Raw genomic sequence first — 14,936 nt, forward strand, 5'->3', positions numbered from 1 at the left:
GTTCGAAAAAAGTCACCATACTTTTCATGAAACCAACACCATCAATGTACTGTACCACGGCTCCGAGATCTTTTGGATCATAGTGGGCTCTACCAAACTTTAACACACCAGAAGGGTATTTCAAGATCCAATCCATGGTAAACAGGATGTCGTTACCATGGACCAAGTTGGGGAGATGAACTTTCACATCTGGTAGCGAGATGCAAATTAATCCCACTTTCCAACTCGATCCTTGCAACCTGATGGGGTAAGGTAACCGAATCTTGAAATTATTGCTTTGGTTCTGCGGAAACTCTGCGCGATTGCTGTGACTAGGTAAGGTGATGTAAAACTCCTCACTCATCCTCAAAGCTTTTTCACGTCCTTCTTGTCAATCCAACTGTCGTATTTATCTGACCAACCTTTCCAACGTACCAAGACTTTATTTCCTTTTCGCTTCACGACCTTGTCCATTCGGAATAAATCATCCTTTGACACGTTCACTTTTTGTAAATCTTGTTCGTAAAAGGTACCCTTGAGCAAAGTTCCATTCAACTCCTCAATCTTGTAAGTGGGAACCACACCAGGTATGACACGTTGCACGACAAATACTTCTTCGGTCCATCCTGGTAAATACCCTTTCTTAAACTGTCGGAATTTCTCATTCAGTCTCACACTATCCTTTACTTTCAATGACCCTTTCTGCGGTTTTCTGGACAGACGTTTACCGTACATGCGATCCCACACTTGTTTTTCATTCTTGAAATTCACTTGGTTAGGTGCCATGCCGATGGTGTAATGGTAGGATGCATTGCATCCTTTGACCAAATCTGGCAACACCGGTAAATAGCCGAGGGTGTTCTTGACCGTGAAATATCGATACAACCTTTCCTTGAAAGTACGATTAAAACGTTCCACTATACTAGCTTTGGTATCACCACTGGTCGAGAAATGCTAAATGTTTTTTTGTTTCATCAAGGCTGCAAACGTAGTATTGTAGAATTTCTTACCATCGTCGGTTTGTACGTTGATGGTTTTCTACCCTTGGCACGTTTCAAAATCTTCTCAAAGGCTTCGGTTATTGCTTTTCCCGTTCAAGTTTTGATGGGTTCCACCCAAGCGTACTTGGAAAACGCATCGATCACCATCAGTAAATAACGCATGCCTTTGTTGTATTTGGATATGTTTTGTATTTCCACCAGATCGGCCACCCATTGTTCAACTATGTTGAACACCAACACAGGTAAGTTAGGGAAACGTCTCCTTCGGGGTTTGTGAAGCGTGTAGCCCAAATCCTTTTCCAACACCTCTCGCACTTTTTGGACGGGGAGTTTTAGGGTTCGGGCAAAACTGGTTACCCCACCCAAACTACCCGGTTGGCGAGGGTCGTGATAAGATGTTAGTAACTTGGTGGCTTTTGATTTCTTCATAGCGTCGCTAATTTCAAAATGCAAGCCTCGACGAGGTCTGGGTGGTGTTCTCGGATGGTCAGGAACCACTCGTATGCTTGGGGTTGATGTTTCCGCCACATAATAAAGATGAGAAAACGAAAGATGTTTTGCTTTACGTCCGTGGCTTCGAATTCTTTGACAGGGTCAGCACTGGATGCACGAGGAATGACTACCCCTTGTGCATATTTGAGATACGCTCTTTCACACACTCGACACAACCAACACCAATACAAGTGACTCAACATTGTGTCTGCAGCAAAATAAACTTTATTGATACACTTTCAATCCTTTATACAATTTATACGATTTAGTTTACAGTATCAAATGGGTCTTCTTCTTTCTTATACAGATCACAAGTGTCCCAAGCCGTACTGGAATATCGGCAGCCTCCCAGATTACATTCTTTCCCTGTATTCCAGTCTCTGGTTAATTGGTAATCGTCTGACTGATAAAACCTATTTTTTCCCACAATACAATCTTCACACAAATTTGTGTCCAGCAAGAGGTCGAACCTTTCTTGCCACAAGTCGACTTCTTTGGCCATCTTACAAACTAGTTTGTACAGTTCGTGACAAACTCCTTGGTGCGTCGCTTTAACTGTCATTTCAAACGGAATTCTCACTTTTTGTTCCAAGTCTTCTGTGATTTGCTGCATTGTTCTAATGGGTCTTAACAGAGAAACAAGGGCAACGCGCATCGGATACGCCAAACCTACGGTGGCTGCAAACATGTTGGTATCTTCAGACAACTCAGGGGATCTGTCGCACACGACAAAATCAAAGGCTTTCGTACATCTATCGTACATTACCTCATACCACTCTGAAGTAAAGAGAAACACCAAGCCACTACTTTTCATCCGTGGTAGGATGCAGTCTTTCCACTCGGGTCTTTTTTCTTCCAAATCTGTCTCCGAGATACTTTCACCGTTCGGATTATAAAACAAAGAGTCAAAGACGAACAGGGTGTCAATCAACGTGTTGGTATCTTCTGGCCATTCTTCCCAACGGACCTTGACTTGACCGTCGATGATCTGCTTGATATGACTATCGTTGTTCTTCTTCGTGCAAAACTTCATGATGTTTCCAAGATGATTCAAACACTTTGACTGCTGACGGCTAAGTACTGATTTGACTTTTATACGATATGGATGTGACGTCATCTGGTTCGCGACTGGTGTATCACATGTTCATATGTACATTAACGTCATACTTCTCCTTATTTTGTCACAAAATCCTATGATTGGTCAGGATAGTAAAGGTGGGAAAACACAGGACGCTGTCAAACCAGTTTGACGGCGTCCTTTACAAAGGTTGATTTCCTTATTTGGTCACAAAATCCTATGGTTGGTCAGAATAGTAAAGGCGGGAAAACACAGGACGCTGTCAAACCAGTTTGACGGCGTCCTTGACAAAGGTTGATTTCCTTACTTGGTTACAAAATGCTGTGATTGGTCAAATATGATGCCATGCTATGGAAAAGTACTGAGCGGTGATTGGCTGATAAATCCCATATAATGCGTGGACCTATTCATTTCTTTACCCGCAAACATCGTTTGGTCTGAGCGCATCCAGAAGAAGAGAGAAGAAAGAATAAACAATATGACAGGAGAACCAGAAATGATACAACTTGAAAGTGATCATGGTGGAGTAGAAGTGCAAGATACATCATGTACCTCTTTCCAACCTGGAAATGTATCTCCTTGCCGTTATCCTATCACAAAATCAAAAAGAAAACGAAAAATGGCGGACAAAGATAAGAAGGAGAAGCAGGCGAAGAAGATCAAAAAGGAACCTGAGGAAGGTACAGAAACGTTACTTGATAAATGGTTACATTCGTAGAAACCATCAACCATTGACTTCAACGAAAAAGTAGTGGTCTAGACCATAGAACCTCAACGAGAGACATTCATTACAATACCTTTAAAGGGTATCTTAAAACAAACAAAGTTTAATTCCAAGTGCAAGGTTCATTTTAACTATTTTGTAAAAATCAAGACCATTTTAAAAAATGGTAGACTAAGTACGCGACAAAAGATTCGTTGTCTAGAAGAGGAAGAAGACGTGGAAAAGAGAGACAGTTTCTTCAAGACAAAGAGAAAGCAACAAAAAGAACACGTCAAAGGCAAAACGTCAATTGCACCAGTTTTACCTCGAGAATGAGTTGGAAAAAATGCAGTACTACTGTGAACGTCCCTTGAGAATGTTCCAGTCTCAGTCTGAAAAAAAGCCCGGACGTGTCTTCTTCATTTTCCCCAAACGTAACTGCAAGTTCTTCCAGTGGGTCGATCAAACCCCGAGTAAGAAAGTGAAAGCCTGGTTATTAGAGAGCCAACACCCCTCCAATCACGCAGGTTACCCACGACCGCATCAATTATTCAAACCCGACAGGCAGAATTATGTGTCCAATTGGCTAGGACAATTGCCCCACAAGAAGCAATCTAACCGATTCTGCGATGAGCAGATAGTGAGAGATCACGTGATCTTCGAACCTGGCACCCCCTTTGACCAAGAGTTGTGGGACGAATGTCAGAAGGTCAACATCTTCTGCGTAGCAGACCATCCCGACATCATTGAATTTCCGCGGGAATTGAAAGGGCGTCTTTTCGATCCGAAAAAAGAAAGGAAATTTCGTGAAGACTTGTATGCGTTACGCGTCATGGTCAAGGTCAGGGAACAAAGTAAAAAAGGTCGTTGGAGCTAAGATTGTTTCGCTGGAAACAGAAGACCGCACGATCATTAGTCTCCCGTGTAAACTAAACCAATCAAGATAATTCACGTCAAGAACGTTGATTGGTTCTAAAAAATACCATAAACGTAACTCTAGAGACATTAAATTTTTAGTCTCGAAGAACATGGCTTCTGTTAAGGACAGCTTATGTCTCGTCTTAGACTTTCATGTGCGTGAAATGGGTTATTACTCTTGGAATGAACACTTTGGACGCCATGCTTTCTTCCAGCCAGCAACACTCAAAGACTTGTCTCACAAGGATAAAAAGACAGTAAGCTTTGCAAAGCATAAAATACACGGACTCACTTATCAACCCCGTTACCAAGAGAGAGCTTATGAGCAAGATCAAGCAGATATTGTCTTACTGCGCTTGTACAACCAATACAAGACGGGGAAAAGAACTGTGGTAGCCTACAAAGGAGGTCATGTTGAAAAAGACTTGTTAAACAAACTGAACATTCCTTGTCTCGATTTAGAAACTTGGGGTTGTCCCAAATACGAACATTTAAAACAAACGATTGTAAAACCGTTAGCGAATTACGGTTTTCATTTAGATGATAATATTCACCATTGCTCCATGACCGAGTGACACGCGTTTTGGTTATGGTTTCAAACCTATGTCATGTAAATAATCAGTTTCCACGTCCTGTAATTTCAGGGGAAAAAATTGATATTAAAGTTGGTTAACTTTACAGTTGCGTGATTTATTTGTTTATGTTAGAAACCAGGCTTTTTAGTAGTATATAGGGAATTAACCAAATACCATTTCGCAGAGGGAGCCTTATTTAACCTTATCACAGCCCCCACCATCAACACCGGCCCTCACAAGCTCGGGCCGGTTGAGCCTGGGAGCTGCGAAACGGTTAAATGCAGCTCCCTCTTTGAAATAGTATTTGGTTAATTCCCTATATACTACTCACAACAAAGGAGTGCGAAATATTAGAAACAAGCGAGCCGGGGGTTATACCACCAGAGCCGGGATGGCACGAGCGCCAAACAAGTGCGGGTAGCTGATGCGGGGCCGGAAAGAAAGCTGCGGAAAGCGCTGTTACGGGGCGTATTGCGGGCAGCACAACTACCAGCTGAAGAAAGGAATGCGAGCGCCAGAGCCTTGCAGAGTATGCGGAGTCGGACTACTGTGTGACTACCGTCTTTGCAAGCCCTGCGGCGGGGGCGCGCTAAAACAACGTCTTTACCGCAAACAAGAAAAAGCAAAAAAAGCCTTTGAACGTGTTTTGCTCGAGCTGAAAGAAAGAAACACACTAGTTAGAGAAATGTAACCCTCGGTTATAATGCAAGGCACTATGGCTTCCACCGACCAGGAAAGGTTGGAAGAAGAACTCGCAAAAATAGATCCCGCGGTATTGCGTTATTTCGATGAACTTCTTGCAGAAAACGCGCCAGCGGTAAGAAAGATTGTCCAGAACGTGCTGGATGAACCAATTTCTCAAGAAACGAAGGCGCGTCTGAAAAAGCCGCTTCTTCTGAAGCCTTACGAGCCAAGAGCCCCTCCACGCCAAAAAAGGCAAAGAGGAGTGCAAGCGCTTCTGAGGGAGTACGACCCCTTCCCTGCGCGGAGAGTTCGAACAGCGACAGATTACCAGAGAGAGATTCTGGATCTGTTCGATGACGCAGAGAAAGAAGGGGAAGAGACAACAGGCCGGCGTTTCATTCGATGGCGCTTCATCAGAGGTCTGGGGAGAAACCTAACGCCAGACTTTATGGCGAAGATACGCGAAAGAGTAAGCACGTCGTTCTATCTGAGGCACGTTTTCGCGTACCAGTTGCGTAACATTGAGGATGGAACGATTATTGTGTACTACTCGAACCCGAAGGTCTCACAGTGGTTTAACAAACTGGAAGACGCGGAAAAATGGCTTATCACCCAGGAAGAACTGCGTCTCGACAATGAAAGAGTTGAAAGGCCCAGCACGAAGTGGGTTTTTGAAAACTTTTTCAACGTTGACGTGAAGGTTGTGCTTGACAGGCAGCCGTTGGTGGGAACAGTTCTTTGCCCGAATGGTTGCGCAATCTTGCCCATAGCCATGCAATGGTATCTTTGGACGTGTAAAACGACAACCTGTGCCTATGGCGATGCCTCGCTGTGCACCGAGGGGTGCGCAGAGATCGTTGTACAAAAGAAGCTACAAGACTGGCCCAGAGTTTCTACAAACTCAAAGCCATTCCTCCGAACTTCAGAAAAACGTCTCTGGACGAGCTCGACAAGTTGGAAGCCCATCTGAATGAGGGCTCGCCCGTCTCATCTTGGCTCGGAATTCGTGTCTACGAGCCTCAGCGTTTGGATGACGGTGAAGTGGTATGGTATCTCAGAAAAAACCCGAACCCCAAACTCAAAAACGTTTTGACGATAGATGTTTACGAAGGCCACGCTTTCTTGATAAAAGACATCGCGAAGCTGGCAAAAACCTATGCATGCACCCATTGCGGGCAGAGGCTCACACAAGCTTGTAATCTCAAGCGCCATCATGAGACCTGCAAGGCGGGAAAAACGGCAATCTTTTGCCCGGGGACAAAAGTTAAAGCGGCACAGACAGCTTTCGAGAAAGTGATGTACTCAAAAGGCTTAGCATCGAAACAAGCGATTCTGTGGCTGGAGCGGGAAGCGAAGAGACGGGGGATTTACATCCACCACGCGATGTGCGGGCACGGGGGCGAGAGATGGCTCCCTCGAGAAGGCGGGAAAATGAAGTCTTCTCCTGTCGACGGGTACCACCACGAAACGAGGACGGTATGGCAATACCACGGCTGCCCCTTCCACGGATGCCCAAAATGTTATCCTAACCGACAGGAGGTCATAACAAACGGCAAAACAGCCGAACAACTGTACCAAGCCACCGTGAACCGTACCGCATTTCTGCTAAAGAAAGGTTACAAAGTAATCGAGGCCTGGGCTTGTGAAGTTGGGTTTCTTAAAGGGGAACTCCCGAGGAAGCAAACGAAAACTTACCCGCACGAGATCTTGTACGATTTCGAGGCGTATAGCGACAAAAATTATCGGAAAGAGCCGACAGGCGCGTTAACGATAGAAAGCGCGTACGTGCCGATCTCTGTGAGCGTCGGGGACTCTCTTGAAAAAGAGCCCACCCACATCTGCGAAAGAAATCCCGTGGAGCTGGTCCGCAAGCTCCTGAAAGAGCTGGAGAGACGCGAGAAAAACATCCAGGACCAGGTGAGAGCGGAGTTTGTGCCGGAAGACATGCACCTGCTGTCAAAAGACCAGCAGCAAAAAATTAATGAATGGTGCAACCAGGTCCCTGTCGTGGGCTTCAACTCAGGCTCGTACGACCTGAATCTGATCAAAAACCACTTCGCCAGCACTCTCGCCGAAGTAAACAAAAAAGTCAAAGTGGCCAAGAAGGAGAACAAAACCATGTTCCTGCTCACCTGGGGGGCCCGTTTCCTCGACATCATCAACTATCTGGGCCCGGGCACGAGCTACGCGAAATGGGTGAAAGCCTACGGAAGCGAGTCCGAGAAATCCTGGTTCCCTTACGAATGGTTCGACGCGCCCGAAAAGCTCGATTTCCCTGGGCTCCCAGAATACGAGGCCTGGTATTCGAAGCTGAAGGGCGGATACGTTCTCACGCGGAAGGAGTGGGATGGGTGCCAGCTGCTGTTCAAAGAAAAGGGGATGCGGACCTTCGCAGACTGGCTGCGTTACTACAACAATCTTGATGTGGCTCCCGGCCTCGAGGCGCTGGAAAAGATGAAAAACTTCTACACCGAGAGAGGAATCGACATTCTGAAAGACGCGGTGAGCCTGCCAGAGGTGAGTTTGCATTATTTGCTCCGAGGGGCAATCGAGCGCGGCGCAGACCTTTACAGTCCAAGCAAAGAGGCTTACGAAATACTCAAAGGGGCGGTTGTCGGCGGACCGAGCCTGGCTTTCACAAGACGGCACGAGGCCGGTGTGACACGGATAAGGTCGCATCAGTTCGAAGAACCGCGTCTTTACAAAAAGATTCTCGGTTACGACGCCAGCGCTCTCTATCTCTCGACCATGCTCAGAGAAATGCCTTGCGGGAAGGAGAAGGTCGTGCACTACAGCGATGACCGCCAAGCGGAAGCGGCGGAGGTTCTGATTCGTCGGTTGAAAGCCGGGGAGTGGTTTGGCTTCGCCGAAGTTCGCATAGAGATCCCGAAACGTTTGTGGCCAATGTTCGAGGAGATGTGCCCTTTCTTTTACAACAAAAGAGTTCCTGGCGAAGCTGTTCCGAAACATATGGAAGAGTACTTGGCAAGAACGTGCAGAAAGCGCGGAGACGGAAAAAAGCTTGCGGGGGCGCTGTCCGCAGAACGGATGGTACATGAACCATGGGGCGGTTGTCACGAAGGTTTACAGAACAATCGACTACGACGCGGGCAAGATCTTCACCTGGTTCGTGGAGCAGGTGACGGAGGCGCGCCGGACAGGAGACGTGGACAGAAGCAAGGCGCTGCTCGCCGAAGTGTTCAAACTGCTCGGGAACAGCGCTTACGGGAAACTGATCGAAACGCTGGAGTGGCAAACGAACGTGATCTACACGAAAGACGAGAAGGTTGTCGACAGAGCGCTGCGGAGCGCGTATTTCGAAGATCTCGACGAGATCGGGGAGGCCTACGAGCTGGAAAGCCGCAAGCCCCGGATCACGATCAGGCGGCCGTTCCAGATCGGAATCGCCGTCTACCAGCTGGCGAAGCTGCGGATGCTGGAATTCTACTACGACTTTCTCGACAAGTACGTCGACAGAAGAGATTTCGAGCTGATCCAGATGGACACGGACAGCAACTACATGGCGACCTCGGGCGAGCGGCTCGAGGACGTCGTCCGGCCAGAGCTGAAGGCAGAATTCGATGCGGAAAAAAATCAGTGGCTGGCTTGGGACAAGTGGAGTGGCCGGACCCCAGGTCTCTTCAAGCTTGAGTTCGAGGGCCTCCGGATGATCGCCCTTTGCTCGAAGTGTTATTACGCCGACGACGGAGAGGGTGGCGAAAAACAGAAGTTCAGCATAAAGGGGATGTCGAAAAGGCAGAACGAGGTGTCATGGCAGCGGTTCAAGGAAGCGTTGGAAGGCAGCAAGGACATGGCCACCAACCGGGGTTTCAGGATGCGGGACGGCCAGATGGTCACTTACGAGCAGGAGAAGCTGGGGCTGAGCGCTTATTACGACAAGCGGTGGGTGCTGCCCGACGGGATACACACCGAACCAATCGAATATCACATCTAGTTCACGTCAGCGGGAGGAAGAGTAGTGTTCGGAGGAACAACCAGCAGCTCTTCACGCACGAAGCCGCGCTTGGGTCCGTCGCACAGATAGTAGAGAACGGGTTGATCCGGTTTGATGAAAGTTCTTTCAACGTTGTAAACTTTCAAAGACCAGATTGGATCCGTGGCCCTTTTCACACCCCCTTCAAGCTCGCCGGGCTGGTAGAGATAACGAACCTGGACAAGAGAGGGGAGGATTTTTGCGCTTTTTCCAACAGGCCTCGTGTAAGGTGTCGACGGCCTTGCGTAAACAGATTTTTCTTTGATGGCGACGGCGGGTTTCATGCCGATAAGGCTTGTGACCTCGTTGTTCAGAGCGGAAACAACTTCAGGAAGTCTTTTCACCCAGGCAGTGGACCGCTTGCCCTCAGGGAGAAGCATCTCTTCGGCGTAATGGTGCCCGAATAATCGCTCAGCCAGAGTGCGGTTAAAACGTTCGACAATGGCCTGGTCGCGGTGAATGTTAACGCGCCCGCGCCGGATATATGTCTTGTGCTTGTCCATCTCTTGTGTGACAGCGCCCATGAATTCGCGCCCGGGGTCAACCTGCAGCATTTCGGGCCATTCGAGAGGCGAGCGCTTGTAAATCTTCTGAAAGGCCTGGGCGACCTCATCAGAATTCTTCGAAGTCAGGGGTTCGGCCTCTTTGAAGCGGCTGGCCACGTCGACAACGGTCAGCGCGTATTTGAAAACTTTGCGGCCGCGAGGGAGCTTGTCGTGCGGCAGAAAAGGAATGTCCGCCTGATGGACCTTGTTGGGCGTGGGAACGTCGAATTTCGGCCGAGGAATCCGCTTCGGCGCGGGGAGGTATATCTGCCAGAGCGCTTGCCTGATAAGCCACTTTTTTGCGGTTTCTTCAGGAACCTTGGCGGCCTCAGCCAATTTTTTGATCGCGGCGATTCCTTTCCAATAGCCCCTGGGCCCGTAGTAAATCTTCGCGAATTTGGAGTCCATATAAGTAAGACGCAAAAAAGTTTAAAGGAACCGGAAGGCCGCGTAGCCCAGAGTGAGCGCCCCGGCGCGAACGAACGCGAGTTCACCGTTTTTTTGCTGCTCGCTCGGCTGGTAGAAATCTGAAAACTTCGGCTCCTTGGGGGGCACCATCTGTTCGTCAGTATGCGCCTGGTTGTAGAGTTTGAAGGCGTAGTTCGTGTTGGTCATGTTCTGCTTGGCCTGCTCCTTCGTTTGCGCGTTGGTCGCGATACAGTCGAGAAGTTGTGTCTGGTCGCGCGTGTATTTGGCGTAAGCAGCTTGGTAATCTTCGAGAGCCTTGTTGTGGCGCTTCTTTTTTTCAAGCGCGGCTTTGTCGCCCCCGCCGAGCGCCCTCACCAGATAATTGCCGCCGATAAACGCCGTGGCGTTCAACACAGCCCCGCCAATCATAATCGCGATGCTCGCCATGGTTATATAATATCGGAAGCTTTTTTCAAATCATAACTCATTCCTGCTCCTCGAATGCAATCAAGTTGTTCGCAATCCAGAGGAGAAGGCCTTCGGGTTCATTCTTGAATTTTTCTTTGGCGTTTTGATACTTCTCGGCTGACCGCATACCTTTTTCGTCAAAGGTTGCCTCGATCCAGTCTAAGTTGAGAAGTGAACGCTCGAAACCCTCTGTTTGCCTCTTTGTCGTTCAGGCGCTTCACCTGCTCGTGTGTCAGCTGCACTCCGATGGCCTCTTTGGCTTTGCCTGTGGACACCAGCACGGCCAGCTGCTCGCGAAGAGCGGGAATGTCGGGTCCGGGGGCGGTTGGAACAAGGCCACCTGCGAGACCACTCGACGACGCGGGCTCCGTTTCAAGAAGGTACTAACGCGGCGTCTCCTCCAGCAGCCATTGTGCAAGGCTATATACAGCTGCAATCTTTTTATTCAAATAACTTTACCCCGTACGGGTGGCGAAGCGCGAACATAAGATAAGAGAACTTTCGCTCTTTCAGCTTTGAAATCAATCCTCTGTACTCATCAGGGGAAAGCTCGCCGGCGTAATCGTCGAAGATGGCTTTCGTTGTCCTGGCCGAAGGGGAGTAAAAGAGGACGATCGCCGCCACGTTCTCCCAGAAGGAAGACGTTATTCCGGTCAACTTCTGGGTCAGCGCCCACACGCTGATTGCCATATGCCGTGCAGAAAAGGCGAGATTCACCAGCTCGCCTGTGCGCCCTTTCACATCTTTGGAGGCCGCGCAGTCGTCGAGGATTATGAGTGTGTTGGTGCCCTCGGAAAGCCATCTCACGAGCTTCAACCACCTTTCCACGTCGTGCTGCTCGCAGACTATTACATCCATTCTCGGATCGTTTTCGCCAAGCCGGTGGTAGGTCTTGTTGTGCGTGAACGTCGGGCACATGAGCACGATGTAGTCGAACTTTCCGCGGGAAGGGCCGTAGAGCTGGTCCACCACGAACCTCGATTTGCCTGAATTGGTCGGCCCCACGATGAGAGCGTTGAAGGGTATCTTGCTTGGGTCCATATTAATTCTGTACAGATTCCAGCCGTCTTTCCATAATGTTGAACTGGGAGTCGGCGATGACGAATACGTGGCAGTTCACGTTGCCTGAGCCTTCGGCTTTCCTCTCGATTTCCAGCTGGAGCCCGTCCGTACTGTTCACAATGCGCTTGCCGCTTCCATGAATTTCTTGGTCCGCGATGGAGCGCATATCAATCAGAAGCCTGAAATTATCTCCGGTGTAAAACTTCGTCACATCCATGTGCTAGGTTTTATTTTTTTCCTTCACGAAGAAGCGTTGGTCCTCTTCCCACATGTCCTTGCCTTCGACGCCGTTGTTGTAAATCATGTTGGGCGAGCCGTTGATCGTGACGCTTACTTTCGTCAGATCCGGGAAGACGTATTTTTCCGAATCTCTGGCTCCGTCGGCATAAGGCTCTATGAACAATAGCAGGAGGGCTTTTAGCGACCTTTTTTGGGCATCGATTTTGATGTTCTTCCTCGTGTCGGTGTCTTTTTTGAAGGTCACCACTTGGGAACGCAACACGTGGTCATAGGCGAACTCTTTTCCGCTTGAGTAAACGCTATGCGTCTCGTCTGCCAGAGTCTTGCTGCGGATCATATCGTACTCGAGCTGGATGTTGGTCAGCCTGTATTTCAGCTTGGTTGTATCGGAGCCATTGACCACATGTGCAGCTTCAGCCAGGGTTATTTCGAACGTGAGGTCTTTGTAAAGGGCCTCGGGGTAGAAAACGCCGTGGTCGGTTGAGATCTGATGGTCCAGCCTGATCCGGTACTTGCTCTCGTACACCTCGTTGAGCTTGTTTTCAGCGTCGACGCCTGAGGTTTCCTTGTCTCCCGCGCCTGAGCGGATCTTGCATAGTTTCTCACTCTGAATCCTTCCGAGGATCCTGTTGTCTCTTTCTTCCTGCGAAAGGAAGAGGTCATCAAAGATTTTGTAGATGCCATAGCCAACCGTGTCATGCAGGGTAATGCCTCCAAACTTCACGTGCAGCCTGTCAACGAGCGCTCGCGTGACGTTCTGGACAAGGAAGTTGTTGGCGTGCCCTCCAGAAAGGTCGATGTCAAAGACAAGCGCTAGCGAGCCCGGCACCAGAACCTCGTTCGCGTTCAGCTTGGGCACGTAAACGTACAGAGTATCGCCGGGGTTGGCTTCAGTGCGGGAAAAGATGATCCGCTTGACCGCGCGCTCGGCCTGCATGCCGTGTAAGGTTTTTTCGATGTATGTTGCGCGAAGGTTCTCTGGAACTGACATTGTATAATACGCCGACGATTATTTTCTAATTTGAAAATAAACAGGCTTGAAATATATCGCTATGGCGGAAGGCGGTGGCGAATTTGGTTACAAAGACACGGAACTTGACAACCGGATTGACCACGACGATGATGGTGATGGAGAACAAGAGGGTGACACGACCCGTCCTTTTCATCCAGTCTCGGTGTCCACTCCCTACCAACCTGGCGACCCCTACCACGGGGGCGAACAAACGGAAATGTCTTCTATGCGGCACGAGCAGTCCGGCCTGCCTGACACTTCTTATGCCGAGACATCATTTTTTGGAGAGGACATCCCTTTGCTTGAACCAGATTCGGAACGGGAATTTGTCATAGACCGGTTAAAAAGAGTATTTACGAACTTTAAAGAGAGTAGTTTTGCAATTATGAAAGGCACCAAAGAGAAAACCAAGGGTAAAATTGTTGCAGTAGGTACGGGTGGAGGCGAGTACAAGATTATGAAAGATGACGGGATAAACTTCACCCAAAGTTTTTTGGACAAGTTTGCGGACAAAATTGGGCCGAGAGCTGCAGATGTCATTGTGGAAGACCGGGACACCATCAGAGAAATGAAAAAAAGACAAAAAGGGGCAGAGAAACAACTACAACAGGCGGAAAAACTCGCTTCGCAAAGAGAACAAGAAAAGAAAAAATTGGAAGTTCTGAGACGCAAAATCGAGCAAACCGACGCTAAGATTGATGACATTCAGGATGAACATGGTTCGAATCTTGAAAGTGAAGCAGAGCTGCGTAGGCTCAAAGAACTGAAAAAGAACTATCAAAACGATCTTGAAAACAAGAAAAAAGCTTTAGACTCGCTCACAAAAAAAGCAAGAAACGTGGAAAAAGATCAAGAAAAGGTCGACAGTCTCAGGGCCAGAATCGCGGCAAAAGAAAGTGAAACAAACGCCATGGAAGAAAGGCTCAACCAAACAAAACCGTTGGACGACCTGAAAGAGCAGGAAAGCGAGCTGCAGCGCCAAAACGAGGAAGACCAGGCGATCATCCAAGATGAGAATGCCTCGCCCTCTGAAAAAGAAGCCGCAGAAGGCAGAGTTGCAGAAAGAAACGAGGAGATCGCCCGTTTGCAAACTCAGATCGCGGAAAGGGAAAGGGGGCGGCCTCTCTTGGAAAGGGTCAAGGAGATCTTCAAAAAATATGGCGTGACGTTGACCGCCATTCTTCTCGCCGCCGGGACCACAATCGGCGCTGTCATCGGGGTCCTCACCAGAGGTTTGAAAGCCACCGGCAAAGCTTTGGGGAACGGCCTCAAAGATATTGCCGCGAAACTCGGCTCTCTGCTGCCCGGGCTGATTGGCTCGATTGTGAGCTTCCTGTTCAAAGCCGCCGGCCAAGTCGTCGGATTTCTGGCCGAGCACACCTGGCTTCTCATTCTTGCCGCGGTGGCCTTTTTGTTCGAAAAATATTTTAAGAAGCAGCGTTAGCTTAGCGCCAAGCCGTGAACAGCAACGCCGATAATCCAACAACACCGACAATTACCGCCGTTTTGTTAATTTCGTGTTGCGGGGTTTTGTCTGCAGCCTCGGGCTCAATTTTCTGCGCCGGTGGCTGCGCTTGCTGAGTTTCGGTCGAAGCTGGTTTCCTGTGGGGTGGAACCACACGCTCCGATTCGGCTGTTGCGGCTTTGTGAATCGGGTCCGACGGGTGGCTATTGGGCGGGTTAATTTTTGACGGGCCGCCTGCCATGTGTTTGAGCTCAGCTTTTTTTGTCTCCGGGTTTACCTCGTTATTTACCCCCAGTTTCATTCCGGAGACCG

At 48.8% G+C, this 14,936-nt stretch overlaps 1 protein-coding gene across 1 annotated transcript; it reads left to right on the plus strand.

Annotated features, from left to right (window-relative positions):
- The first annotated feature begins 13,199 nt into the window (after nt 1-13,199).
- Nucleotides 13,200-14,700, plus strand: LOC145492094 (uncharacterized). The gene has a single exon (XM_081471428.1). The coding sequence runs from the start codon at nt 13,200-13,202 to the stop codon at nt 14,601-14,603; it is 1,404 nt and encodes a 467-aa protein (XP_081327554.1). The 3' UTR covers nt 14,604-14,700.
- The last annotated feature ends 236 nt before the right edge of the window (nt 14,701-14,936 follow it).

The sequence above is a fragment of the Orbicella franksi genome, chromosome 1, assembly GCF_964199315.1.
Source record: "Orbicella franksi chromosome 1, jaOrbFran1.1, whole genome shotgun sequence".
NCBI lineage: Eukaryota > Metazoa > Cnidaria > Anthozoa > Scleractinia > Merulinidae > Orbicella > Orbicella franksi.